This window comes from Microcaecilia unicolor, chromosome 6, assembly GCF_901765095.1.
Source record: "Microcaecilia unicolor chromosome 6, aMicUni1.1, whole genome shotgun sequence".
Classification (NCBI taxonomy): Eukaryota; Metazoa; Chordata; class Amphibia; order Gymnophiona; family Siphonopidae; genus Microcaecilia; species Microcaecilia unicolor.
In genome coordinates this window covers 252,063,168-252,088,835 of record NC_044036.1, presented here as the reverse complement: position 1 = coordinate 252,088,835, position 25,668 = coordinate 252,063,168, and the positions used below count along the sequence as shown (strand labels likewise).

The following is a 25,668-nucleotide window of genomic DNA, read 5'->3' as shown; positions in this document are numbered from 1 at the left end:
TAAACGTCTCTATTGTATCCCCTCTCTCCTGCTTCTCTTCCAGCATATACATGTTGAGCTTCATGAGCCTGTCCATATATGTTTTATAACTGAGACTGCTGACCAGTTTTGTGGCCGCCCTCTGGACCGACTCCATCCTGTTTATATCTTTCTGTAAATGCAGTCTCCAGAATTGCACACAGTATTCTAAATGGGGCCTCGTCAGAGATTTGTACAAGGGCGCTATCACCTCTTTTTTTCTTGCTGGTGTCATCCCTCTCCTTATGCACCCGAGCATCCTTCTGGCTTTGAGCGTCGCCTTTTCTACCTTTTTGGCCACCTTAAGGTAATCGGATACAATCACCCCCAAGTTCCGCTCTTCTTTCGTACACAGAAGCTCCTCACCCCCTATACTGTACCGGTCCCTCTGGGTTTTTGTGATCCAAGTGCATGACCCTATATTTCTTAGCATTAAATCTTAGTTGCCAATTTTCAGACCATTCTTCAAGCTTCACCAAATCCTTCCTAATGCTATCCACACCCTCTGGGGTGTCCACCCTATTACAGAGTTCGGTATCATCTGCAAAGAGACAAACCTTACCAGACAGCCATTCTGTAATATCATTCAAAAAGATGTTAAAAAGAGTCGGCCCAAAGACTAACCCCTGCAGTACACCACTTGTAACATCCTTTTCCTCAGAGCAAAGTCCATTTTCCACTATGTGGAACTGTATTGAAGGCTTTGCTAAAATCTAAGTACACCACATCTAGCACCCCTCCCACAGCCAACTGTTTGGTCGCTCAGTCAAAGAAGTCAATCAGATTCATCTGACAAGATCTGCCTCTAGTGTAGCCATACTGCCTTGGGTCCTGTAGCCCATTTGATTCGAGAAACCTCACAATCCTCTGCTTTAGAAGCATTTCCATTAGTTTACTCACTATTGAGGTCAGACTGACTGGTCTATAATTCACAACTTCCTCTTTGCTTCCGTTCTTGTGCAGAGTGACCACATCCGCCCTTCTCCAGTCCTCTGGGACCATTCCAGATTCTAGGGAAGCATTGAAGAGGACAGACAGCGGAGCCACCAGAACTTCTTCAAGTTCCTTGAGTACCCTCGGATGTATCCCATCAGGCCCCATTACTTTGTCTACTTTTAGTTTAGCCAGCTCCTCACGAACATAGTCTTCCAAGAATTGGTCCTGGTCTACCATACATCCATCCTCATTTTACATTTGTCTTCTGCGATCCTGCCCACGGCCTTTCATCTGTGAACACTACATAAATATTTGTTTAGCAGAGCCGGTGGTGGGAGGCAGGGATAGTGCTGGGCAGTCTTATACGGTCTGTGCCAGAGCCGGTGGTGGGAGGCGGGGATAGTGCTGGGCAGACTTATACGGTCTGTGCCAGAGCCGGTGGTTGGGAGGCGGGGCTGGTGGTTGGGAGGCGGGGATAGTGCTGGGCAGACTTATACGGTCTGTGCCCTGAAGAGCACAGGTACAAATCAAAGTAAGGGTATACACAAAAAGTAGCACATATGAGTTGTCTTGTTGGGCAGACTGGATGAACCGTGCAGGTCTTTTTCTGCCGTCATCTACTATGTATGTTACTATGTTTACCTTTATCAGCTTCTACGTATTCCTCCCACTCAGCCTTGAGCCTCACAATGCTATTATGGCACTTCCTCCTTATCGGCTATCTTTTCCTCCATTTGCCTCTTCACTTTTCTGATAGCTTTTCCAGCTTCTCTGAGCTTTTCGAAGTATTTTTGCCTGTCTTCCTCTTTCTGTCATCTTGTAATGTATAAAGGCTAACCTTTTTTCCTTTATCTTTTCAGCTACTATGTTCAAGAACCAGAATGGCCTTCTTTTCCTTTTATTTTTATGTAGTTTTCTAACGTAAAGGGTTGTCGCCTTTAAAATAGCTCCTTTCAGTTTTGCCATCTCGGCAAAGTTAGTTCTTTTGAAATCTAGAACCTTCAATCTCGAATAAGCTCTCCCTTCCTCTGTCTTAATATTGAACCACACCATCCGGTGGTCACTAGATGCCAAATGATCTCCCACCGTAACATCAGAAACATTCTCCCTGTTTGTAAGCACCAGGTCTAGAATTGCTCCATCCCACGTCGGTTCCGTCACCCACTGCAAAGAATCTAAGATCTCTTTGCTTTTAGACAACCCTGCAGCAGGGACGCCCCAATCAACGTCCGGCATATTAAAGTCGCCTATTAGTAGTACTTCCCCTTTCTTAGCTATCTTGTGAATGTCTTCAATTAAGTTTCTGTCCATTTCTTCTGACTTTGAGGGTGACCTGTGTATTACACCAATGTAAATACATTTCTCTTTCCCTCTTACTAGTTTAACCCACAGTGCTTCTTCTTTACCCTGTGCGCCCTGCAATTCTGTCACTTTAATATTATTCTCCCACACCCCTTTTCCCTACCCTGTCCTTTCTGAGTAGATTATAGCCAGGTATAGCTATGTCCCAGTTATGGTTCTCTGTGAGCCATGTCTCCATGACCACCACTAAATCCAAGTCTGCTTCTATCATTGCAGCCTCTAGGTCTAGAAATGTTTCCCATACTATGGGTATTGGTATACAAGGCTTTCCAGATGTTACCTTTTGTCCCCTTTTCTATAATGGTATTTGATGTCTTACCTCCCTGGGGGTTATTAATTACTTTGGGGTTTCTCTCACCCATCCCCAACAGATTTAGTTTAAAGCCCTCTTTAGTACTTTAGTCAGTCTGTTACTGAAGACACTTCGTCCCTTCCGTGATAGATAGATACCATCACTGCTCAGTAGCTCTTGGAAACTCATTCCATGATCAGGGAAGCCGGTGGGATCATCATTATGTTGAATAGTGTTGGTGAGATGGCGGACCCTTGTGGTACCCCACAGACTGCTTTCTATGGTGCCAATAACTTTTGGTTTGTCTTCACCTGGTATGTCCTGGAGGTCAAGAAGCCCTGGAACTAGCTGAGGACTTTTCTGCCGATTGCGATTTCATCTAGAAGTCTGAGTAGAATTCGGTGGTCTACCATGTCAAATGCTGAAGACATGTCAAATTGTAGTAGTATTATCTTTTTCCCCTTGCTTATCTCTTTCCTGAAGTTGGCCAACAGTGTTATTAGGGGAAGGAAAGCCACAGAAGCGGAAGACCAAGGTCCACTACGAGCATGGATACACGTGAAGAAGAAGAGTAGTGTGACCAGCAAGGCCCTTCCAAGAAACACCAGGAGACGGACAATATGATGAAAAGCTTTATTCTTCTAATACCCAACACAGCACCGTGTTTCGGCTAAATGTCTGCCTCAGGGGTCTATTATAAACAAAACATTGAGTATGTAACTTAAAAACATATATATGAGAAAAGAGATACATATAAATAAATGAAATGTTAATAAGACTGGTGTGACATTTGTAATTAAAATTAAAAATAAAATTAAAATATATACATAAAGCTGGTAATGTTAAAATTATTGCATATCCCAAGAGAAGTACAAAGACAATATTAAATGATAACCTAAATATAGACCCCTGAGGCAGGCACTTAGCCAAAACATGGTGCCGTGTCGGGTATTAGAAGAATAAAGCTTTTTCATCATAGTGTCCTTCTCCTGGTGTTTCTTGGAAGGGCCTTGCTGGTCACACTACTCTTCTTCACGTGCAACAGTGTTATTAAGCATGTTTCTGTGCTAAATTCAGGCCTGATTCCCGATTGTATGTCATGTGCCAAAACAATTACTGAGTGCCATAAAAGTTATGTTATATATGTGTATGTGAGCCAGTGGTAGTCTCGAAAGAGCGAGCGGTAAACCCATGTTGGGCTTAGTGCTGCTCTGAAAAAGGGTCCGTTAATCTTTTACATTATACTCAATCCAGATTTCGGTCCAGGTTTAGTACAGGGACAGTTTTATGTTAATTGATTGTACAAGGGAAATCCATCCTTCAATTAGGTAAAAGAGCAATACTTATTCAATCTGATTTTTCATCAGCATTTGATTTAGTGGATCACAAACTTTTGTTACAGATTCTTGAGGATATGGGCATTGCAGATTTTGTTTTGAAATATTTTTTGTCATATATATCTTGTAAAGTGAAGAAAGATAGTTTACTTTCCTCTGAGTGGAAAGCAGATTATGGGGTTCTGCAAGGTTTTTTAAGACCAATGATTGAGATTTGACCCGTTATTGGAAACCAAAAAATTCTCTGTATGCCTCTCTGAGGTCTTATTCTCCCATATATTAATATACAAAAATATTTATAAAAGTATTAAAAATCAGCAATAGAGTTTCATGCCACACAGAAGGATTGGGGGAACAAGAATGACTTTTTTTGATTGAGATTTATTTCTGGTAGTTCTTTGGATGATTGTTGTACCAATTAATACCAGTTGCTGGTTTGATACTGGTTCTGCAAGGCTCCCCACTTTCTTCGGTGTTTAATTTAATATGTAACCTTGAGCAGCAGAGTTGGAAAACATCAAGGTCCATTCCTATGTTTATGCAGATATTTGCATTTTGTTTCCACTAATGTTAAATTATACTACTGATTTGATTGGGATATCAATTTGTAGTACTCTAGCTGAAAATTGGGCCCATTCTCACAAGTTAAAAATAAAGAATAAACAAAATTCCTATTGTTAGGTTTTCTACATGGTTCCTAGTGATGTCAAAAGATCATTCCTAAGTTTAAAATTTGAAGTAATGACCCAAGATTTAGGACAATCAATGTTCTATGTAATATCAGGTGAATAAAGTGGTATTTTCTTTGGCTAAGGAAAGTGAGGGTGGTTTGGAAGTATTTTGACATTGCTGCTTTCAGGCTGTTGGTTCAGGCACTAATGTTGTCTCAGGTTAACTATTGTAACATTGTTAATTTAGGCTGTACTAAGCTGCTTCTACAAAAATTACAAATGTTGCAAGATATAGCAGCCGTACTTATTTTGCTTTGACAATGTTTCTCTGTTATACATGAAATTACATTGGCTTCTGATAGAGACCAGAATTCAGTTTAAAATTTGTGTGTTCATATTTACGATTTTATATGGAATGGCCCCTGATTATTTGTTGTTTTTAATTAATCTACCTTCTATTCGAAAATCTCAACATTTATGCTTTCTGATGCGGTTAAATTTTCCATCTATTAAATGTGTTAATTATTAACAAATTTTAGTTCTTCCTTTTTCTATCAAGCTCCTTCTATTTGGAACACTTTTCCGACTTCCATCAGATATGAGATCGATTATTTATGTTTTAGAAAGAAATTGAAGACATTATTGTTTTTTGGATTCTTTTAGGTGATGTTTATGTTTATTGAGATTTACACAGCAAATCAGAGCGATGTACAGTTCAAAAATCAATGAATCAAGGCAAGAAAAGAACGCCATTAAAATATAGAACAGAGATCAACAATCACTCAGGACAATCATCCAAAGGAAAGAAAATTAATAGCACTTCCTGTTTAGCTCATCAGGCCACCCAACCACAAAAACGCTCTACAAAGCGGGTAAAGGCTAGAGAAAAAGATGAATTTTCAAAGCTATTTTAAAGTTTATAAATGACACTTCTGATCTTAGTGGCAAGAGGGAGATTATTTCACAAGGAAGGGGCCAAAAAAATATAAGGCGCTCTTTCGGGTAGATTTCCAATGTTCTTGAGATGGATTGGGGAAAGCAAGTCTGTGATCGTTTAATGAATGGAGTAGTCAAAGAGGAGAATAAGGAATATTGGGATAGATATTCTGGTATACTGATGCGGAGGGCTTTTGAAGGTCAGGGTTAAAATCTTAAATTGAATCCTCTGATTTATTGGAAGCCAATGAAGCTTTTTTTAAAAGAGGAGTAAATATGGTCTCTTTGCTTCACCTTACAAAGGACACTTGTTGCGGTGTTCCTTACCGACTTCGATGCATGGCTCTCCGTTTTTCTTGAACCCTCATCTCCATCCCTCATTCTTGGAGACTTTAACATACACGCTGATGACCCATCCGACTCTTACGCTTTCAGTTCCTCACTCTGACATCCTCCTTCAACCTCCAGCTGAGCTCCACCACCCTACTGACCAAACTGGCCATTGTCTTGATCTCGTCCTCTCCTCTACCTGCTCACCCTCCAGCTTCTGCACCTCAGTTCTTCTTCTCTCAGATCATCACCTGATCACCTTCACACTTCATCACCCTCCCCCTCAGTCCCGCCCTACACTAACCACTACTTTCAGGAATCTCCAGGCCGTCGACCTTCCCACCTTATCCTTTAGTATCTCTAATCTCCTCCCCTCCATCATGTCCTCCGAGTCTGTCAACAAGGCTGTCTCCGCTTACAATGCCACTCTCTCCTCTGCTCTGGACTCCCTCACACCATCCATCTCCCGTCCCACAAGGCGCACTAATCCCCAGCCCTGGCTGACCCCTTGCATCCGATACCTTCGCTCCTGTGCCCGATCTGCTGAACACCTCTGGAGGAAATCCCGCACCCATACCGACTTCATTCATTACAAATTCATGCTATCCTCCTTCCATTCCTCCCTATTCCTTGCCAAACAGAACTATTACACCCAATTGACTAATTCCCTCAGCTCCAACCCTCGTCGTCTCTTCGCCACCCTTAACTCCCTCCTTAAAGTGCCCTCCGCTCCCACCCCCACCCCCCTCACTCTCTCCTCAATCACTGGCTGACTACTTCCGCGACAAGGTACAGAAGATCAACCTCAAATTCACTACCAAACCACCTCCTCCTCCTCCTCACCCTTTAACCCACTCCCTCAACCAACCAACCCAGGCCTCCTTCTCCTCTTTTCCTAATATCACCGAAGAGGAAACCGCCCACCTTCTTTCCTCCTTGAAATGCACCACCTGTTCCTCTGATCCCATCCCCACCAACTTACTTAACACCATCTGTCCTTCCTGTCACCCCCTCCATCTGTCATATCCTCAACCTCTCTCTCTCCACTGCAACTGTCCTTGGCACCTTCAAGCATGCTGTAGTTACACCACTCCTCAAAAAACCATCACTAGACCCTACCTGTCCCTCCAACTACCGCCCCATTTCCCTCCTACCCTTCCTCTCCAAGATACTTGAATGCACCGTTCACAGCCGCTGCCTTGATTTTCTCTCCTCTAATGCCATCCTCGATCCGCTTCAATCCGGTTTTCGCCCTCTACACTCGACTGAAACGGCACTCACTAAAGTCTGTAATGACCTGTTCCTTGCCAAATCCAAAGGTCACTACTCCATCCTAATTCTCCTTGACCTATCTGCCGCTTTTGACACTGTCAATCTTAATTTACTTCTTGCCGCACTGTCCTCATTTGGGTTCCAAGGCTCTGTCCTCTCCTGGTTCTCCTTCTATCTCTCTCACCGTACCTTCAGAGTACTTTCTCATGGATCTTCCTCCACTCCTATCCCTCTCTCTGTTGGAGTTCCTCAGGGATCTGTCCTTGGACCCCTTCTCTTTTCAATCTACAGCTCTTTCATGGGCTCGCTGTTCTTATCTCATGGTTTCCAATATCATCTTTATGCTGACGACACGCAGCTTTATCTCTCCACACCAGACATCACTGCGGAAACCCAGGCCAAAGTATCGGCCTGCTTATCCGACATTGCTGCCTGGATGTCTAACTGCCACCTGAAACTGAACATAGCCAAGACCGAACTTATTGTCTTTCCACCAAAACCCACTTCTCCTCTTCCTCCGCTCTCGATCTCAGTAGATAACACCCTCATCCTCCCCGTCTCATCCGCCCGCAACCTCGGAGTCATCTTCGACTCCTCCCTCTCTTTCTCTGCGCATATCCAGCAGACAGCCAAGACCTGTCGCTTCTTCCTCTTCGCAAAATTCGCCCTTTCCTCTCTGAGCACACCACCCGAACTCTCATCCACTCTCTCATTACCTCTCGCCTTGACTACTGCAACCTACTCCTCTCTGGCCTCCCACTTAGCCATCTATCCCCCCTTCAATCCGTTCAGAACTCTGCTGCTCGTCTTATCTTCCGCCTGGACCGATATGCTCATATCACCCTTCTCCTCAAGTCACTTCACTGGCTTCTGATCAGGCACCACATACAGTTCAAGCTTCTCCTACTAACCTACAAATGCTCTCAATCTGCAGCCCCTCATTACCTCTCTACCCTTATCTCCCCTTACGCTCCTTCCCAAAACCTCCGCTCACAGGGCAAATCCCTCCTCTCAGTACCCTTCTCCACCACCGCCAACTCCAGGCTCCGCCCTTTCTGCCTCGCCTCTCCCTATGCTTGGAATAAACTTCCTGAGCCCATACGCCAAGCCTCCTCCCTGCCCATCTTCAAATCCTTGCTCAAAGCCCACCTCTTCAATGTCGCCTTCAGCACCTAACCACCATTATACCTCTATTCAGGATATCTAGACTGCCCCAATTTGATTGACTGCACATTTTGTCCTTTAGATTGTAAGCTCCTTTGAGCAGGGACTGTCCTTCTTTGTTAAACTGTACAGCGCTGCGTAACCCTAGTAGCGCTTTAGAAGTGTTAAGTAGTAGTAGTAGTAGTAGTGTTCTGAAGAGTCTGGAGTCTCTTAAATTCAAAATTGGGAATTCCTACATAAACCACATTACAGTAGTGAAGACGTGAACTAATAAAAGCACAAAATAGTATGGCTGGAAGTCTAAGAAGCTCCCGGCGGTTCTAATTTTGTGGAGTGAATAGAATCCTGATTTCAGATCAGATGACATTTGGGAGTAAAACCTTAATTTAGAATCAAGAATAACAGCCAAGATACTTAAATTGATCAACTTGGATGCACTGGGAGACAAAATAGGGTGGGAATAAGTGTAGGAGGAGAGGCATGACCCGATATCTGACAAGCTGTTGTCTTTTGGGGGTCAGGACCAAATGGAGGTCCCTCAACTATATTGCAACACTATCTAGACAGGATTGAAGAGGGGAAATGTCAGGGTTACCCAAGGTAGTGTAGTGAATTCAAAGGATATCGTCAGTATACAGGTAAGTACTTATACCTGAGGTTTCAATTAAGGAAGCAAGAGGGCTCAAGAACAGATTAAAAGGAGTAGGGGAGAGTAGAGACCCTTGTGGTACACCACAGGGTAAAGAATAAAGCTGAGACTGTTCAGCTGATATTGAAACCCGAAATGAAGAGAACCATTGAAATACTGTCCCTTTCATACCTATGGTACTGAGGGGCCCTTTTAAAGAGCGGCGGTAAGCCCAATGTGGGCTTACCACTCACTCTTCTGGGACTACCGCCAGCCCAACGCGACCGCAGGCATCAGGCATCAGTCTAGCCCCAAACATGCACCATTTCTGGGGTAAAAAGAAAACCCCCAGAAATGGCTTGCACAGCGGTAATCAGGCATCACTGTGCACTGCCCAGTTACTGCCGAGTTAGTGCAGGAGCCCTTATCGCCATCTCGGTGGTGGTAAGGGCTTCCCGTCACATGGCCATGTGCATGGCCATATATTCCTGGGGTCTTTTTACCCGCTGCAGTAAAAAGGGCCCTGGCGGAGAAAAATGGCCCCCGCCTCTAGCGTAGGGCCCTTTTTCCTTCAGCTTGGTAAAAGGACCCCTGAGATACTGCAAAAGAAGGGAGTGGTTGATAACTTCAAAAGCTGCTGCCAGATCTAATGATACTTCCAGAGCAACAAAGCCATTGTCAGTGCTGAAAGCAGGTCTAAATCGATTGATGTGGATGAACAGGAACCTTTATGTGAGAATGCAGTTGTGCAAAAACTACAGTTTCAATGACCTTGGATAGAAATGTTAAGTTCAAAATTTGCCGGTAGTTAGACGGTATAGAGGAATCGGTCTGTGGTGTTTTTAGAATGGGCCGAAATATGACTGATTTGAGAGGACCAAGGAACACTCCCGCAGATAAACTCCGCAATGTTAATTGATGGATAAGTGATGGAAGACCCAAGGAAGAAGAAACTTTCAACCAAGAAGAGGGGATTGGATCCAGTGAGCATGTGTTTGAGTGAACACTAGAGAAAGGTTTGGAAAAAGGCTTCCAGAGATGGCAAATTTAAAAAAGGAACAAAGAGATGTAGATGTTCTAGTTTGTGAAACCAATTCCAAAATTCTACAGGAGTTGCAGATGTAGAATTGTTCTAAAACATCTGGAGAGGCTGTGTTGAAAGATTCCCAGGTGCACTGAGTTTGAGTGGGAATTGAAAAGTAGAAAAAAGCTTCTTGCTAGAATTTAGGGCCCCTTTTACTAAGCTGCGTAGGCACCTATGCGTGCCAAACATGTGCCAAATTGGAGTTACTGCCTGGTTACTGTGTGGCCCTTGTGGTAATTTAAATTTTGACACATGTCTGAAAAATATTTTTATTTTCCGGCGCGCGTAATGGATGCGTGCCAACTGGCATTTGACGCGCCTAGGTCATTACTGCCCAGATTCTTTACCGCTAGGTCTATGGCTGGTGGTAAGGCCTCAGACCCAAAATGGATGCGTGGCAATTTTGATTTTGCCGCATGTCCATTTTCAGCAAAAAAAAAAAAAAAGAGGCCTTTTTTACAGGCGCACTAAAAAATGGATCGATGTGCACCCAAAACCTGCGCCTACACTACCGCAAGCCATTTTTCAGTGCGCCTTTGTAAAAGGATTCCTTAGGGAATTAATCATTTTGCTAAAATAACCTTTCTTAGCTATCTTTAATTGTGATGCGTAAAAGCTTTGGTACATTTTACAGTGGTGTTGATTCTCTAGAGTTTCATGCTTCAAATACGTTCTGCCCACCTAACCTGACGCTTCAGGAGAGCGAGGCCTTGGTGATACCAGGGTTTGTGAGATGCTAGGAATATACTTTCTCGGGAGCTAGCTCATTGAATTTACATGTAAGAAGACTATCCCATATATCAAGTTATTCTTTCAGTAGATGAGTGGAAATGTCTGAGGGAAAAGCACGAGATTGAAGGGCCAAAATGTCGGCTGGAGGAAATTTCCTATTCCATCTACCAGACTCTGGAGAGCTACTTAATGAAGCAAGATAAAAAGAGAAAAGAACCAGATAGTGATCTGTGTGAGATAAGGGTACAGATCCCTGATTGGAGCAAACAAAAGGAGAAGGAGTAGAAATAACCAAATCCAGCATGTGACCTGCTGAGTGTGTAGGAAAATGGATATGTTGGGATAGTCCTAAGTCCTAGATCTGATAAACGGGTGCTAAATTGAGAAGAGTGTGCATGAGTAATACTACTACTACTACTACCTATTTCTATAGCACTACTAGGCATATGCAGCACTGTACACATTAGATACAGGTACTTTCTCTGTCCCTAGTGGGCTTACAGTCTTAGGTGGTTTTTGTACCTGGGGCAATGGAGGGTCAAGTGACTTGCCTAGGGTTATAAGGAGCTGCAGTGGGAATCAAATCCAGTTCCCTAGGATCTCAACTCACTGCACTAACTACTAACTAGGCTTACTCCTTCACTCCACTCATGTTATCTACATGAATATTGAAGTCCCCTAGAAGCAGTAAATTATGCTGTAACTATTCTGAATTGAAATTTGTATCTGGGAGTTTGTCCCATATTCCTCTAATTGTTATCTGCATTGAACTGGACAGTATTCATGGAATATAAGCCATGTAATGTTAATGTAAAAACTTGTAGGTGAATTGCTTGTGTAGCCAGTAAAGGAGACATTAGCAAGCAAAAATCTTCAGGTGTACTTCACAAAAAACTATTTCAGTTGAAGGAAATTCCTTCATTCTTTTCACTTTCTTCTTTTTAATGTTTGGCTAATCTGTTTATGTGGAAGTAATGAGGTTCTAAACGCAAGTTCTCTTTCCTATGTGTGCTTTTAAAATTTATGACAAAATACGATTTCCTTTCTGGACCACTGGATGACCACTGGAAGTATCGAGCTTTACAGGTTGCTCTCTGAATCTCATCATCGTGTAATTGCCGATGCAGAGGTTAGTGACTGTGGTATGCAGCTGCATTTGTGCCAGGCTTTCCTCTTTATTTCACCAAACCTAAATATCCCGCAATACTGTAAACTTTCCATATTGGATACAGTTCCATCTGAATGAGCTGTAATTTCCTCCCTTAAGTTGACAGAGTGGGGATGGGGGCGGTCTCTTTGTTTTGTCTATGCTGTGCTTATGAATGTAGAGGATCCTCCACAGCATCCTGAGATCTCCCGGAGATAGGGTAGTACAGAGACTCTCCACGCTCTGCCTCTGAAGGCAATGTGTGGTTGAAGAAGCTTCCGTAAAAACTTTGTTTAGTCCAGTGTCTGTCCTTGCATGCTTCCAATTCTGGTTTCTTTTCTTTTTTATTAGGACCCAAGGTGAAAGGTTTAATCCTACTGCTTTAAATCTGAGTTTAAAAACAGCAAAGAGATTCATAGTTTTAAATCGGATAAACATTAAACAAGCACAACATACAAGAAAGTAGTGTTAACGTTTTTATATTCCCAGTGGGGTTGGGTGTTGGGTCACTAATGCCCCCTCCCCCTTCTTTGTACCCAGACTCTTTATCAGCCAGAAGGCTGCAGTAACGGCACCCTTGTGTGAGTCAACATTCCAGAGCATTTATCTGGATAGCAGCACCTGCTGTCCGGATAAGCGCTATTGACTGGGATATTCAGAGGTTCTGTCTGGATAGTGACACTGAATATTCTTACCAACGATCTTAGCAGTTATCCTGATAGTGGCAATATTCCCTGTGCTATCAGGATAACTTATGATAGACATAAAGTTGTGCTAAGTTATCCAGATAGGCAGTTGCATACCAATGGTAGGGCGGTGGGATGGCTTGCCCTGTTGCAGATCATAAGGGAGTGCTGCTGCTTCCTCTACCGTTCCATTCCCTCTTATGTGGCCCCAAGCAGTTCCACACCAGTGCGTCTTCCCAAGTGCAGCCTCCACTCCCACTGGGCTGCTGCTGCTGCTTCTCCTCCAGAGTCCACCAGTGCACTGGCAGCAGGGGCAGCATCGCCAATCGATGACCGATCGTGGGGTCTGCACTCAATCGCGTGGCTGCTGATTTGACGTCACTTCCACTTCCAGAGCAGAGCCAGCAGCTGCAGGTAGATGTAGGCCCTGCTATGTATCCTGTTCTAGGATTTTAAAATTGTTTTTGCTGCTAGTATGGAGCAGTAGTATTGGGGAAGGATAGAGAGAGCGGAGAATCTCAGAATGGAGATTAGAGATACAGATGTAGAGAGCTGGGGAGATGCTGGATCAAGGAGAGAGGGAGGGGCACAGGCTGGATGGAAGGGGTAGGGGCAGAGAAAGAGGACAGGTGCCATATGGGAGAGGGCAGACAGTAGATTATAGGAGCAGAGAGAGGGCAGACGCTGGATGGAAGGGAGAGAGGGCAGAGAAAGAGGGCAGATGCTGGATGGATGGATGGCAGAGAGAGAGAAGATGGTGGATTTGTGGATGGAAGAGAGGGCAGATGGTGGATGGAAAGAAGAGAGAGGGCAGACACTGGATGGAATTCATGGAAGGAAGAAAATGAAGAGAAAATGAGGAAAGTAGAAACCAGAGACAACAAAAGTAGATAGTTTTTATTTATTTATTTTTGCTTTGTGTAAAGTAGTATTGTAGCTGTGTTAATAAGCATTTATAAACAAAAAATGTAAATAAGGTGATCTTTTTATTGTACTAATTTTATTACATTTTTGACTAACTTTCACAGACCAAAACCCCTTTCCTCAGATCAGGATAGGATACAGTAACAGCAGTATACTATACTGACCTAAAGAAGGAGGTTTTGGCCTCTGAAAGCTAATTGAAAAATGTATTAGTCCAATGAAATGGTATTTTATTTTCCATTCTTGTGTTACTTTTCTGTTAATTTGTAAGGTGGTGATTGGTATTTGTTATTTCTTTCAAATTTCATTGTTTCTTTTCTGACCATTTGTTTCATATCATGGTGAGAGGGGTGATAAAAAATGATTGGTGTCAAATATGCTAGGTATGCCACTGCAGATAACGTATCTAGATAGTGCCAATATTCAATCTATCTGAATATTCAGGGCTGGCCAATATCCCCTGCAGCCAGTGTTTAAAATTAAGCGACTGACCATGGCAGCTGAATATTAACCCAATATCTGCATCTTCTACGTAGGTTTTTTTTTTTTGTTCACACACAAGAGGAATGTGAATTTCATATAAAGATCAATTTTCAAAGTGATGTATGTGGCTAAAAATTGTTATATCTACATGAATAAGACCAATGAAAATTTCCCACTCTGGCATTTGAAAATACAGTTACCTCTAACCACATTTGAGAGAAGGTGTCTTGGATGAGGTTGGGGGAGGCAAAAAGTATATGTACAGTACCCAGCATATTAACATTTAAGTACATACTTTTTCAATCAGAAATCTACCCACAAAACAAATGAAAGTGACCACATATCTCTTCTATCCCCAACAAGTTTCCAAGTAAAAGTAAGCACATACCGGCCTTCCCAAACTGGTAAAGTATATACAGATTTTGTCCCAATGCATAAAATTTGGAAATGGCCCCTTGAAGGACTTGACTGATAGTTCAGTGGTTCTGATCACTTCGAGTGCTACTAGAGCTTTGGTGATAGATACAACTGTAGTAGGACTTTTTCATTTGTTCTTCTGGCTTTTGCCTTCGCAGATTTCAGATACAGTCTACCGAATGGTCCAAGAGCATGCCAAGGTCCGTTACGATGCAATAGCTGGCAAATGTGAGTCCATGCGGTCAACTATGGAAAGCACCATCCGGACGGACATGGACCAGATCATCACGTCGAAGGAACACCTTGCCAACAAAATCCGTGGTGTGTAAATGTCTCCAGGTGCAAGGAGTTCTATAGAGCTGTTCCCACACCCCTACACCCCTGGCATGTTTACGAGTCAGGAATATTGCTTGTTAAGAGAGAGAGAAAAAAATGTAGGTGAGACGACCTAAACATTAACCCCAGGATTCTATATATCACGTTTAGATTTCCGCATGGACATCGAAGCGTATTGCATAACAATGCACATAACAATTAGTTAACAAGTTAATCAGCACTGATAATTAGTTGTTAACAAGCAGTTAGCACTGATTGGCATTAGAATTTATGCACACTACTTGCTAAGCGTACTCTGTAACGTGGTGCACGTAAATTCTAAGTTGCATAGTTGAAAAGTGGGCGTGGTTATGAGTGTTGAATGGGCGGGTTGTGGGCGTTTCTAAAATCTATGCACATTGTTATAGAATACACTAGCTCCGCACATAATTTTGGTGATGGGATTTACTCCACTTTAGTTGGCATAATTGACCGTGAATAAATTTATTTGCGTGGACCAGCATTTGATATATTCTATAAAGTATGCCTAATTAAAGCGTACTTTATAGCATATGCTTCGATTTCTGTGCGGAAATCTGGTGCATTATATAGGGTCTAGTCCTAAGCATGCTATTGGGGGAATCAGAGTGCAAGAAACTAGCAAAGTCCTTGTGCTGAATCTCTCTCTGCATGCAGGCTGGAGTTGGATAAGAATCTTGTGATGTTTGCTGTTTTTAAAGTTAGGATGTGACTCCCGATATAGTACTTAGCCTGGAAAGTGAGGGGGTGGGTAGAGGCTGGCTTAGTACTGTTTGTATGGCTGGTGGTGATTCCCAGGTGGAATTGCCACCAGCCATACAAACATTACCCACCATACAAATGAGAAGTTTTGATTATTTTTGGTATGTTGCTGTCTTGCAGCTTCTGTCTTTTCAAAGGCAGAAATCTGTGTGCGAAACCATGTCCAGCCATACATTGGCTCCATCCTGGATGCACTGATGCTCCCAACCAGCCTGGGTTTTACTGAGGTGCGTGATCTCTTCTTCAAGGAGGTCACAGAAATGAACATGAACGTGGTTAACGAAGGGGGCAAGGAGAAGCTGGGTGAGGTAAGGACCATTCCACTGCCCTGTGGCACTTGATGTGTCGCCAGCCCCACTTACCTACCTACTTAATGCACGTCTCCTAATGTACATATCTGGGGTAGTGCTGTCCAATTCACGATTTGAATCGATTTATCGATTCATTTTGTAAAAAAATTGGGAGTCTCAATTTGGGATTTCCCCCACCTCCCTCCCTCCCTCCCTCCCTCCTACTGTCACCCAAGCCGCTATCGCTTACCATAGCAGTCTCTTACATCTTGCGCCACTTTCTTCCATCCGTGTAGTCATTTTCATTGCCCTAAAGTGTTCTCCCTCCAGCACAGGCGATTCACATGGAAGGGGCATAATTGAATGAAAACGTCTATCTCCATGGGCGTTTTATCTCCGAGAACGGGTCCGTGAAGGGGCGGACCGAACCGTATTTTCGAAAAAAAAATAGACGTCCATGTTTTATTCGACAATTTGTGAGCTGGGCGTTTTTGTTTTTCAGTGATAATGGAAAATGAAAGCGCCCAGCTCAAAACGAATAAATCCAAGGCATTTGTTCGTGGGAGGGGCCAGGATTCGTAGTGCACTGGTCCCCCTCACATGCCAGGACACCAACCGGGCACCCTAGGGGGCACTTTTACAAAAACAAAAAAAAAGGTAAAAGAGCTCCCAGGTGCATAGCACCCTTCCCTTGTGTGTTGAGCCCCCCAAATCCCCCTCAAAACCCACTGCCCACAAGTCTACACCATTACTATAGCCCTAAGGGGTGAAGGGGGGCACCTACATGTGGGTACAGTGGGTTTGGGGGGGTTGGATGACTAAGCATTAAGCAGCACAATTGTAACAGGTAGGGGGAGGGATGGGCCTGGGTCCACCTGCCTGAAGTCCACTGCACCCCCTAACAACTGCTCCAGGGACCTGCATACTGCTGCCAGGGAGGTGGGTATGACATTTGAGGGTGAAAATAAAAAGTTGTGAAACATCATTTTTTGTGGTGGGAGGGGGTTAGTGACCACTGGGGGAGTCAGGGGAGGTCATCCCCGATTCCCTCTGGTGGTAATCTGGTCATTTAGGGCACTTTTTGGGGCCTTATTCGTGAAAAAACAGGGTCCAGGAAAAGTGCCCTAAATTCTAGCTACAAACGCATACATTTTGTCCATTATCGGCGAAAGGCACCCATCTCTCCTCGGCCGATAACCACGCCCCAGTTCCACCTTCGGCATGCCTCCAACACGCCCCCGTCAACTTTGTACGCTTCCGCGATGGAGTGCAGTTGAAAACGTCCAAAATTGGCTTTCCATTATACCAATTTATTCGTTTTTGTGAGATAAACGTCTATCTCCCGATTTGGGTCGAAATCTAGGCGTTTTTCTCTTTCAATTATAAGGTGGATAGTCAGCCTCCTGCCAGAGTCGGTGCCTCTCCTCAGGCGCATCCCACCTCTGCGGAAAACAGGAAGTTGCATTAGAGTAGGCAGGATGGGCCTGAGAAGAGTCTCCGACGCTGGCAGAAGGCTGACTACGTGAATTGCCGGTGCCGGAGGGAGAACGGTTCAGGTCAATGAAAATGACCACGCGGACGGCAGGGAGCAGCGAAAGATGTAAGACTCGGAGGTGGGGGGGGGAGAAAGAGCTGTCCAGTGAGGTTTAATAGACTGGAGTGGAAGTGAGCCTATCTAGTCCACTGTAAGCAAGGGAGCCAATTTGGTTAATCTGTTTCCACTCCCCTGCGCTGCCATCACTGCCTTCACTCAGAACAAAGCTGCTGCATCCACGTTGTCATTTTTTATTGTTGTTTTTATCTGTAACAAGTCTAAAGCTGTTTTAGTCAGATAGGCAGTGTCTTAAAAGGTGGAGGTGAAAAGAAATAACCATTAAATATCACTAAAACAGCTTAAAAAAGTTTTGTAGCTGGTAGAAATCACAATTATAAACTCTGTTGGTTGTGCTCATTTTTCTTCACTGTTGTACACAATACAAATGTTCACATTTCAGTGAGGATATCCTGTTTCCTGATGGGTTCATCTTTAACTTGTTGTAATCTGTCTTGGGAAGCCTGGTGTTGTAGTGATAGAATATATTGAAATTAAATGGAAGTAGAATTAAATTCTCCTTTCACTGGGGCACATGGAATCACATCTTCATCTGTTTTGTAGAAGTTTACCTTTTTAGATACACAAATGGATTATTCTGTTTTTAAACATGTTTCTGCTGCTGGACAAATTATAGCTGCAAGACTGAGTTGTCTGAAGCCAGCCAAAGTGGACAAAATGATTTTTTTCTTAATAAAAACTGGAAGATGTAGGACTTGACCAAACTTCACTTTTCACATGATGTAACACAGCATGGCGTGCTCACATTAAAGTTTGCCTTTGTTCAATTGCTGCTGGCAATTTTTTTTTTACCCTTTGTGTTATTATATTAGCATGTGGGCCTCACTATTTCAATCTAGTTAAATCAAATCAAATTGAATCGAAAAACCAATTAAAAAAAAATTTGAATCGAAATAAATTGAATCAAAATTTTTTTGACTGAATCAGACAGCACTAATCTGGGGTACAGAGAAGGCAGCTGTAGTATGGCAAAATATTTCTGCCTTTAGCTTATTTTCCCTTGGAGTTTGTCTTCCAGTTTTGCAATCTGCATAGTCCTTGCTTGGGTGCTTATTGAGTTTTTATTTATGTGTATTGATTTTAATTATTTTTCTTATACTGTTTTGTTTTTGTGGTATTTTGAATAAATGTTGGTTTTTCACCCAAATCAGTAACAGCATTGATACTCTTTTGGTCTTGGGATTGAATGGAGTAATTGAAATTTTGGACCCCATTTATGTCTGTATTAGTGTGTATGGCCATGGTGATGCCACCCACATGTGATAGTGTGTTTAATCCCTCTTTCTTCATTTAAGGGCATGCAATCTGTTCATGATACGTGACCCTGTATGTTGCTTTCACTCTTTGTTTACAAGACCTTTCTGTTTGTCGGTCATGGTCAGTCATTCTGTGTGTGTGCTTTTTGTTTTTTTTCTATCAGTACATGGAGAAACTGTCCCAGCTGGCGTATCATCCTGTCAAGATGCAGGCCTGCTACGAAAAGATGGACTTACTGAAACTGGAGGGCTTACAACAACGATTTGATGTGTCCAGCCCTGCTGTATTCAAACAGAGAGCCCAGATTCACATGAGAGAGGTAAGGAGAGCAGGAAGCTGCAAGTCCTGGAGAGAGAGAGACAGGTTTCTAAAGCAGAGGACCAGTCTTAATCTAGTTGAGATCTCACTGATGTTAGAACCATTTTGAAGTTCAGAACATAAGTACATAAGTACATAAGTAGTGCCATACTGGGAAAGACCAAAGGTCCATCTAGCCCAGCATCCTGTCACCGACAGTGGCCAATCCAGGTCAAGGGCACCTGGCACGCTTCCCAAACGTAAAAACATTCCAGACAAGTTATACCTAAAAATGCGGAATTTTTCCAAGTCCATTTAATAGCGGTCTATGGACTTGTCCTTTAGGAATCTATCTAACCCCTTTTTAAACTCCATCAAGCTAACCGCCCATACCACGTTCTCCGGCAACGAATTCCAGAGTCTAATTACACGTTGGGTGAAGAAAAATTTTCTCCGATTCGTTTTAAATTTACCACACTGTAGCTTCAACTCATGCCCTCTAGTCCTAGTATTTTTGGATAGCGTGAACAGTCGCTTCACATCCACCCGATCCATTCCACTCATTATTTTATACACTTCTATCATATCTCCCCTCAGCCGTCTCTTCTCCAAGCTGAAAAGCCCTAGCCTTCTCAGCCTCTCTTCATAGGAAAGTCGTCCCATCCCCACTATCATTTTCGTCGCCCTTCGCTGTACCTTTTCCAATTCTACTATATCTTTTTTGAGATACGGAGACCAGTACTGAACACAATACTCCAGTACTGAACACAACACTGTTTTGCACTGCTGCAGTCAGGTTCAGCGCCTCCACCAATCAGATGATTAGCAAATTTAGGGGGTCTTTTACTTAGGTGCGTTGGCGTTTTTAGCACGCGCTAAAAATAGTTGCGCGCTAAATGCTAAAAACACCAATGTATTCATTTGGGTGTCTTTAGCGCGCATGCTAAAAACACCAGCGCGCCTAAGTAAAAGACCCTTTAACATTCCTATCTGCTTAGCTCTTCTACGTCCAGGTCACTGGCCACTTTCACTACTCTCATCATGTCCATCATCATCATTTCACTTTCTCAAGGCTGCTGCATTGTACAGAGGGGACAGTTAGGCAAATACACAAACATTTTACCATGTGGTGGCTGCCTTCCCTGTGGCCCGGTATGGGCAAAATGAAACGTGTGTTTTAAGGTAAGGCAGAAGGAATAGTGGAAGAGTATCTGTGGTACCAAAATAGGGTCCTTGTGCACATTTTCCTTACCTGTTGGTCACAGTTGTGATTATTTCTGTGATATTCTGGCGGAAGTGGTCCTGCATCCCAGCAGGGACATTAGAATGAGACCTATGCTTGTCCCTGCCTATAGAAGTGAGTCAGTAGCTAAATACAGGTGCAATTACTAACAATTTATTAACCACCTTTATAAAGAGATTCACCCAAGGTGGAGTACAGCAGGTGTAGCCTGACTTAGGGAACGTATACTCCAGTAACAGCATAACAATAGTAAAATCAGTGTAAAACGCAGTGAAAAATATGAGGTAAACATGGAGATTGACAACATAAAATCTGATAATAGTAATATGATACAGTGTCACATTCATGTAACAGAAATCTGATACAATGTCAACACAATACAGTGAAACATCTTAATAGGCAGAAGAGGGAACATCTTCACTTGGGACTTAGACAAGATTGGTAAGATAAATAAGTACATAAGTAATGCCATACTGGGAAAAGACCAAGGGTCCATCGAGCCCAGCATCCTGTCCACGACAGCGGCCAATCCAGGCCAAGGGCACCTGGCAAGCTTCCCAAACGTACAAACATTCTATACATGTTATTCCTGGAATTTTGGATTTTTCCAAGTCCGTTTAGTAGCGGTTTATGGACTTGTCCTTTAGGAAACCGTCCAACCCCTTTTTAAACTCTGCTAAGCTAACCGCCTTCACCACTTTCTCCGGCAACGAATTCCAGAGTTTAATTACATGTTGGGTGAAGAAAAATTTTCTCCGATTTGTTTTAAACTTACTACACTGTAGTTTCATCGCATGCCCCCTAGTCCTAGTATTTTTGGAAAGCGTGAACAGAAGCTTCACATCCACCTGTTCCACTCCACTCATTATTTTATATACCTCTATCATGTCTCCCCTCAGCCGTCTCTTCTCCAAGCTGTATAGCCCTAGCCTCCTTAGTCTTTCTTCATAGGGAAGTCGTCCCATCCCCGCTATCATTTTAGTCGCCCTTCGCTGCACCTTTTCCAATTCTACTATATCTTTCTTGAGATGCGGCGACCAGAATTGAACACAATACTCAAGGTGCGGTCGCACCATGGAGCAATACAACGGTATTATAACATCCTCACACCTGTTTTCCATACCTTTCCTAATAATACCCAACATTCTATTCGCTTTCTTAGCCGCAGCAGCACACTGAGCAGAAGGTTTCAGTGTGTTATCAACGACGACACCCAGATCCCTTTCTTGGTCCATAACTCCTAACGTGGAACCTTGCATGACGTAGCTATAATTCGGGTTCTTTTTTCCCACATGCATCACCTTGCACTTGCTCACATTAAACATCATCTGCCATTTAGCCGCCCAGTCTCCCAGTCTCGTAAGGTCCTCTTGTAATTTTTCACAATCCTGTCGTGATTTAACGACTTTGAATAACTTTGTGTCATCAGCAAATTTAATTACCTCGCTAGTTACTCCCATCTCTAAATCATTTATAAATATATTAAAAAGCAGTGGTCCTAGCACGGACCCCTGAGGAACCCCACTAACTACCCTTCTCCATTGTGAATACTGCCCATTTAACCCCACTCTCTGTTTCCTATCCTTCAACCAGTTTTTAATCCACAATAGGACATTTCCTCCTATCCCATGACCCTCCAATTTCCTCTGTAGCCTTTCATGAGGTACCTTGTCAAACGCCTTTTGAAAATCCAGATACACAATATCAACCGACTCCCCTTTGTCCACATGTTTGTTCACTCCTTCAAAGAATTGAAGTAAATTGGTCAGGCAAGATTTCCCCACACAAAAGCCATGCTGACTTGGTCTCAGTAATCCATGTCCTTGGATGTGCTCTGTAATTTTGTTTTTAATAATAGCCTCTACCATTTTCCCAGGCACCGACGTCAGACTCACCGGTCTATAATTTCCCGGATCTCCCCTGGAGCCTTTTTAAAAAATGGGCGTTACATTGGCCACCCTCCAATCTTCCGGTACCACGCTCGATTTTAAGGATAAGTTGCATATCACTAGCAGTAGCTCCGCAAGCTCGTTTTTCAGTTCTATCAGTACTCTAGGATGAATACCATTGGATAAATAAAAGTGGGTGGCTAAACAGAGTAAATTATATGTTCAGTTCAATAAGGTACGTGCAGCTGGTCTCAAGGGTGTGTGGCAAGTGGCAGGATAGTCGGTGGCAACAGTCATTAAAGATTTGGGAGAGCCAGGGCTTTCACATGCTTCCTGAAGTAGAAGTAATAATGATAACAACAAAAAACGTATTACTCGCACTAGCCTTCCTGTTCAGAGCAGTTTACGAAATAAGATACTGGGGAATACCCAGGAATTACAATGATAAAAACCAGGGGTGGCCCGACCATTAGTCCACCTGAGGTGGGGGTCTCAGGCGGCACTCTTCAGGAACAGCATTTCGGGGGGGGCGGCTTCACGGCTTTTTACCTCGTCACATTGACTTTCCAAACCCGGCAGCGGCAGTGATTCCCATATGCTGCCCTGCCACCGCCAGCACCCACCTCTTCCCTTTACTGCGGGCGCCCGAAGTAACTTCCTATTTCACTCAGATAGCTGCAGAAAAGGAAAGGGTGGGTGCTGGCGGTGACAGGGCAGTGTACGGGAATCACTGCCGCTGCCAGGTTTGAAACATCACCATGACGAGGTAAAGGGATTGGGGGGGGTGGGGCATCTTGCATGGGCCGGCCCTGATAAATACAGTAAATATATTTCCTACCTCACTTTGAGTTGCGTCTAGCTCCTGTTGGAGTGAGTTCCAGTTTCTGTTGGGTGTCACATTTTCTTTAGTGAGGGTACAGTTAGAGATTTTCCTTCGGATTACCTTAAAGGCATGTAGAGGGTTAACTTACTCTTTAGCTAGATTGGCCCGTTTTGTGCTATATGTACTGGTCTTGATGAAGAGAAATGTAGCTGAAACTGGAGTTTTGGCTCCTGGCAGATGTATTGATAGGGCAGTGGCCTTCTGGGTGCCAGATGGAGGACCAAGTGAACAAAGCTGTAACTGGGTGTATAGTACCAAAGCAGGCAAACACATTTGCACCACCTGCACCCTCTCTAATTCCTGCTCCTCTCTCCTTCAAGCTAACCCCCCAAACTCTTTCCTTCCTCTCTTCTCCTCTCTTGACCCCAACCTAGGTGGTAGGAGAGCAGTACTGTAATTGGCTTTCTTCTGTTGCTGGCCCGAGAGTCTTTGCACCCTGGGTTGCGGCACCCCTTGCCCACTCCTAGTTAATGGCCCTTTAAGTGAGGTTTGGAAATGGGACACACGGGGTGGTGAAATGCAGTATGTGAAAGTTAAGCAGAATGCTGTGTATGTACCATGTATGCCCTCTAGTGACAAGAGAGGAGAAAATCATGGAGTGCTGCTCATTGTGACTGACAAAAAGATGAAACCTTACCGCCTCCAGCCACAGTGAACTCCAATCACACTGTTCCATCTCCTCTCCACACTCCCTTGCTGACAGCTGAATAAGCACAGCTGTTGTCTCTATACAGTGGGATGCTGTAATCTGTTCTCTTTCCTTGATATCCCTTTTAATCCCTCTCATAGGGATTCCTGTCTGTAGGTAGGTGTTGTCATTGTTCTGCTGTGACTTTTCTGCACAGTGTTGTTTGAGTTCACCATGGTTTTATTCTGGAACTTCCAGGTATACCCAGCCTTTTTAAGAAGGAGCGTCTTTCTAATCTACAGCTTTTCTTTTTAATTTTTGGGCTTGGTTTTAAATCAGTTAATTTTCTATCATATCATACATGTTCAATAACAGGGCACTTCCTTGCAGATAGTGAGCCTAGTCTATAAGGGACATTTGGGCATGCAAGCGTCCTTAGTGAATACTAGTGTAAATCCAGCATCAACATGCTGAAATACAAGTGTGAGTGTTTATGGACGAAGGAAACAACAGGGCAAACAATCCACAAAATCCAAGATGGCAGTGCAAAGGAGAAGACCACAATAAAGAGAAATTTCTCCTATTGCGATCTGCTCCTTTGCACTGCAGTGTGAATGTTTGACAGATCTATGACCTGCCTAAATGTTGGGTCCGCCTGTGCCCTGTCCATGCTCCTCCCCTGGGAACACCCCTGTAATAGTTACGCGATATGCCATATGAGCACTCTGCTTCCTTTCCTTCCAGCAAATGGACAATGCTGTTTACACCTTTGAACAGCTGCTGCACCAGGAGCTGGGGAAGTCTCCAGACAAAGAGGAGCTGTGTCCATCCATCCAAAGGGTCCTGGAGCGAGTTCTGAAGGTAAGGGGCTAACGGCTAAGTGTCATCTGCACCTTTAATACATGGAAGAGAGTTTCTTTTCATTTTTTTTCTACAGATTAAACCAGGTGCGGACTGACAGTGATCTGGGCCACCGGGCACTAAGGGTCATGGGCCCCTAACCACCTATCAAAAATAATTAAACTAGATGGAAGCTAGTGGAGAGTGGGCCCCCTACTTCTGTGGGCCCTCGGGTGCTGCCCTGTTTCCCACTGGTCAGTTCACCCCTGGATTAAATCCTTTCACTCCCACTACAAAAACTTGTTCCTACATACATAAAGGGAAGCTACATTTTATCATAAATGAGCATAATGGAGGTGTCTTCCATATCAATTCATATACAGTATTATTTTCAGTTCTCCTCCCCCTCCCCGTTTTACCATCACCCCCACACACACTTCATGTTTTCTTCTAACAAAATTGTGTTATATTGAGCAAAGTGCCTTATAATGAGGGATTGCTGTGCATCCTTACTGCTGAAATAATTTATTTATTTATTTGTAACATTTGTATCCCATATTTTCCCACCCATTAGCAGGCTCAATGTGGCTTACAAAATACCGTAAAGGCGAACGCCAAGTCCAGTAGGAGTAAACAAATATAGATTGAAATAGGGTCAGGTAAGGTTAGGGTATAAGATACAATAAGGGTCAATGATAATAAGGAATATATAATGTCTAATACGATCTAAGGTTATGTTTTGTTGCAGCGTTGAAGCATTTAAGTAGGGTCAGTGGGATAGGCCTTCCAAAACAGGTAAGTCTTTAATGATCTCCTGAAGTTAAGATGGTCGTAAATTGTTTTCACAGTCTTTGGTAGTGCATTCCACATTTGTGTGCCTAAATAGGAGAAATTGGATGCATAGGTTGATTTATATCTGAGTCCTATGCAGCTCGGATAGTGGAGGTTCAACTAGGTATGTGATGTACTAGTTCTATTTGTGGTCGGAAGATCTATCAAGTCAACCATGTATCCTGGAGTTTCACCGTAGATAATCTTGTGGACCAAAGATCAAATTTTGAAGGTAATGCGTTCCTTGATTGGGAGCCAAAGCAGTTTTACTCGGAGAGGTTTGGCACTATCGAATCGTGTTTTGCCGAATATCAGCCTGGCAGCTGCGTTTTGGGCTGTCTAGAATTTCTTCATGAGCTGTTC

The 25,668-nt window shown here is 43.4% G+C and overlaps 1 protein-coding gene and 1 long non-coding RNA gene across 2 annotated transcripts in view; one reads left to right on the top strand and one right to left on the bottom strand.

The window, feature by feature from the left end:
* Positions 1-25,668, top strand: part of LOC115472742 (niban-like protein 1) — a 210,298-nt gene that overhangs the window by 168,962 nt on the left and 15,668 nt on the right. The window contains exons 8-11 of the mRNA XM_030207126.1: positions 14,578-14,740; positions 15,656-15,843; positions 18,858-19,013; positions 24,379-24,495. Of these exons, the coding sequence (XP_030062986.1) occupies positions 14,578-14,740; positions 15,656-15,843; positions 18,858-19,013; positions 24,379-24,495 (624 nt within the window). The remainder of the gene's footprint in view (positions 1-14,577; positions 14,741-15,655; positions 15,844-18,857; positions 19,014-24,378; positions 24,496-25,668) is intronic.
* On the bottom strand, positions 1,291-24,817 carry LOC115472743. Its single transcript, XR_003942553.1, has 4 exons — positions 24,616-24,817; positions 6,134-6,141; positions 2,361-2,370; positions 1,291-1,304 (listed from the first exon to the last, which is right to left on the bottom strand). It is a non-coding gene; the product is annotated as an uncharacterized LOC115472743 (long non-coding RNA).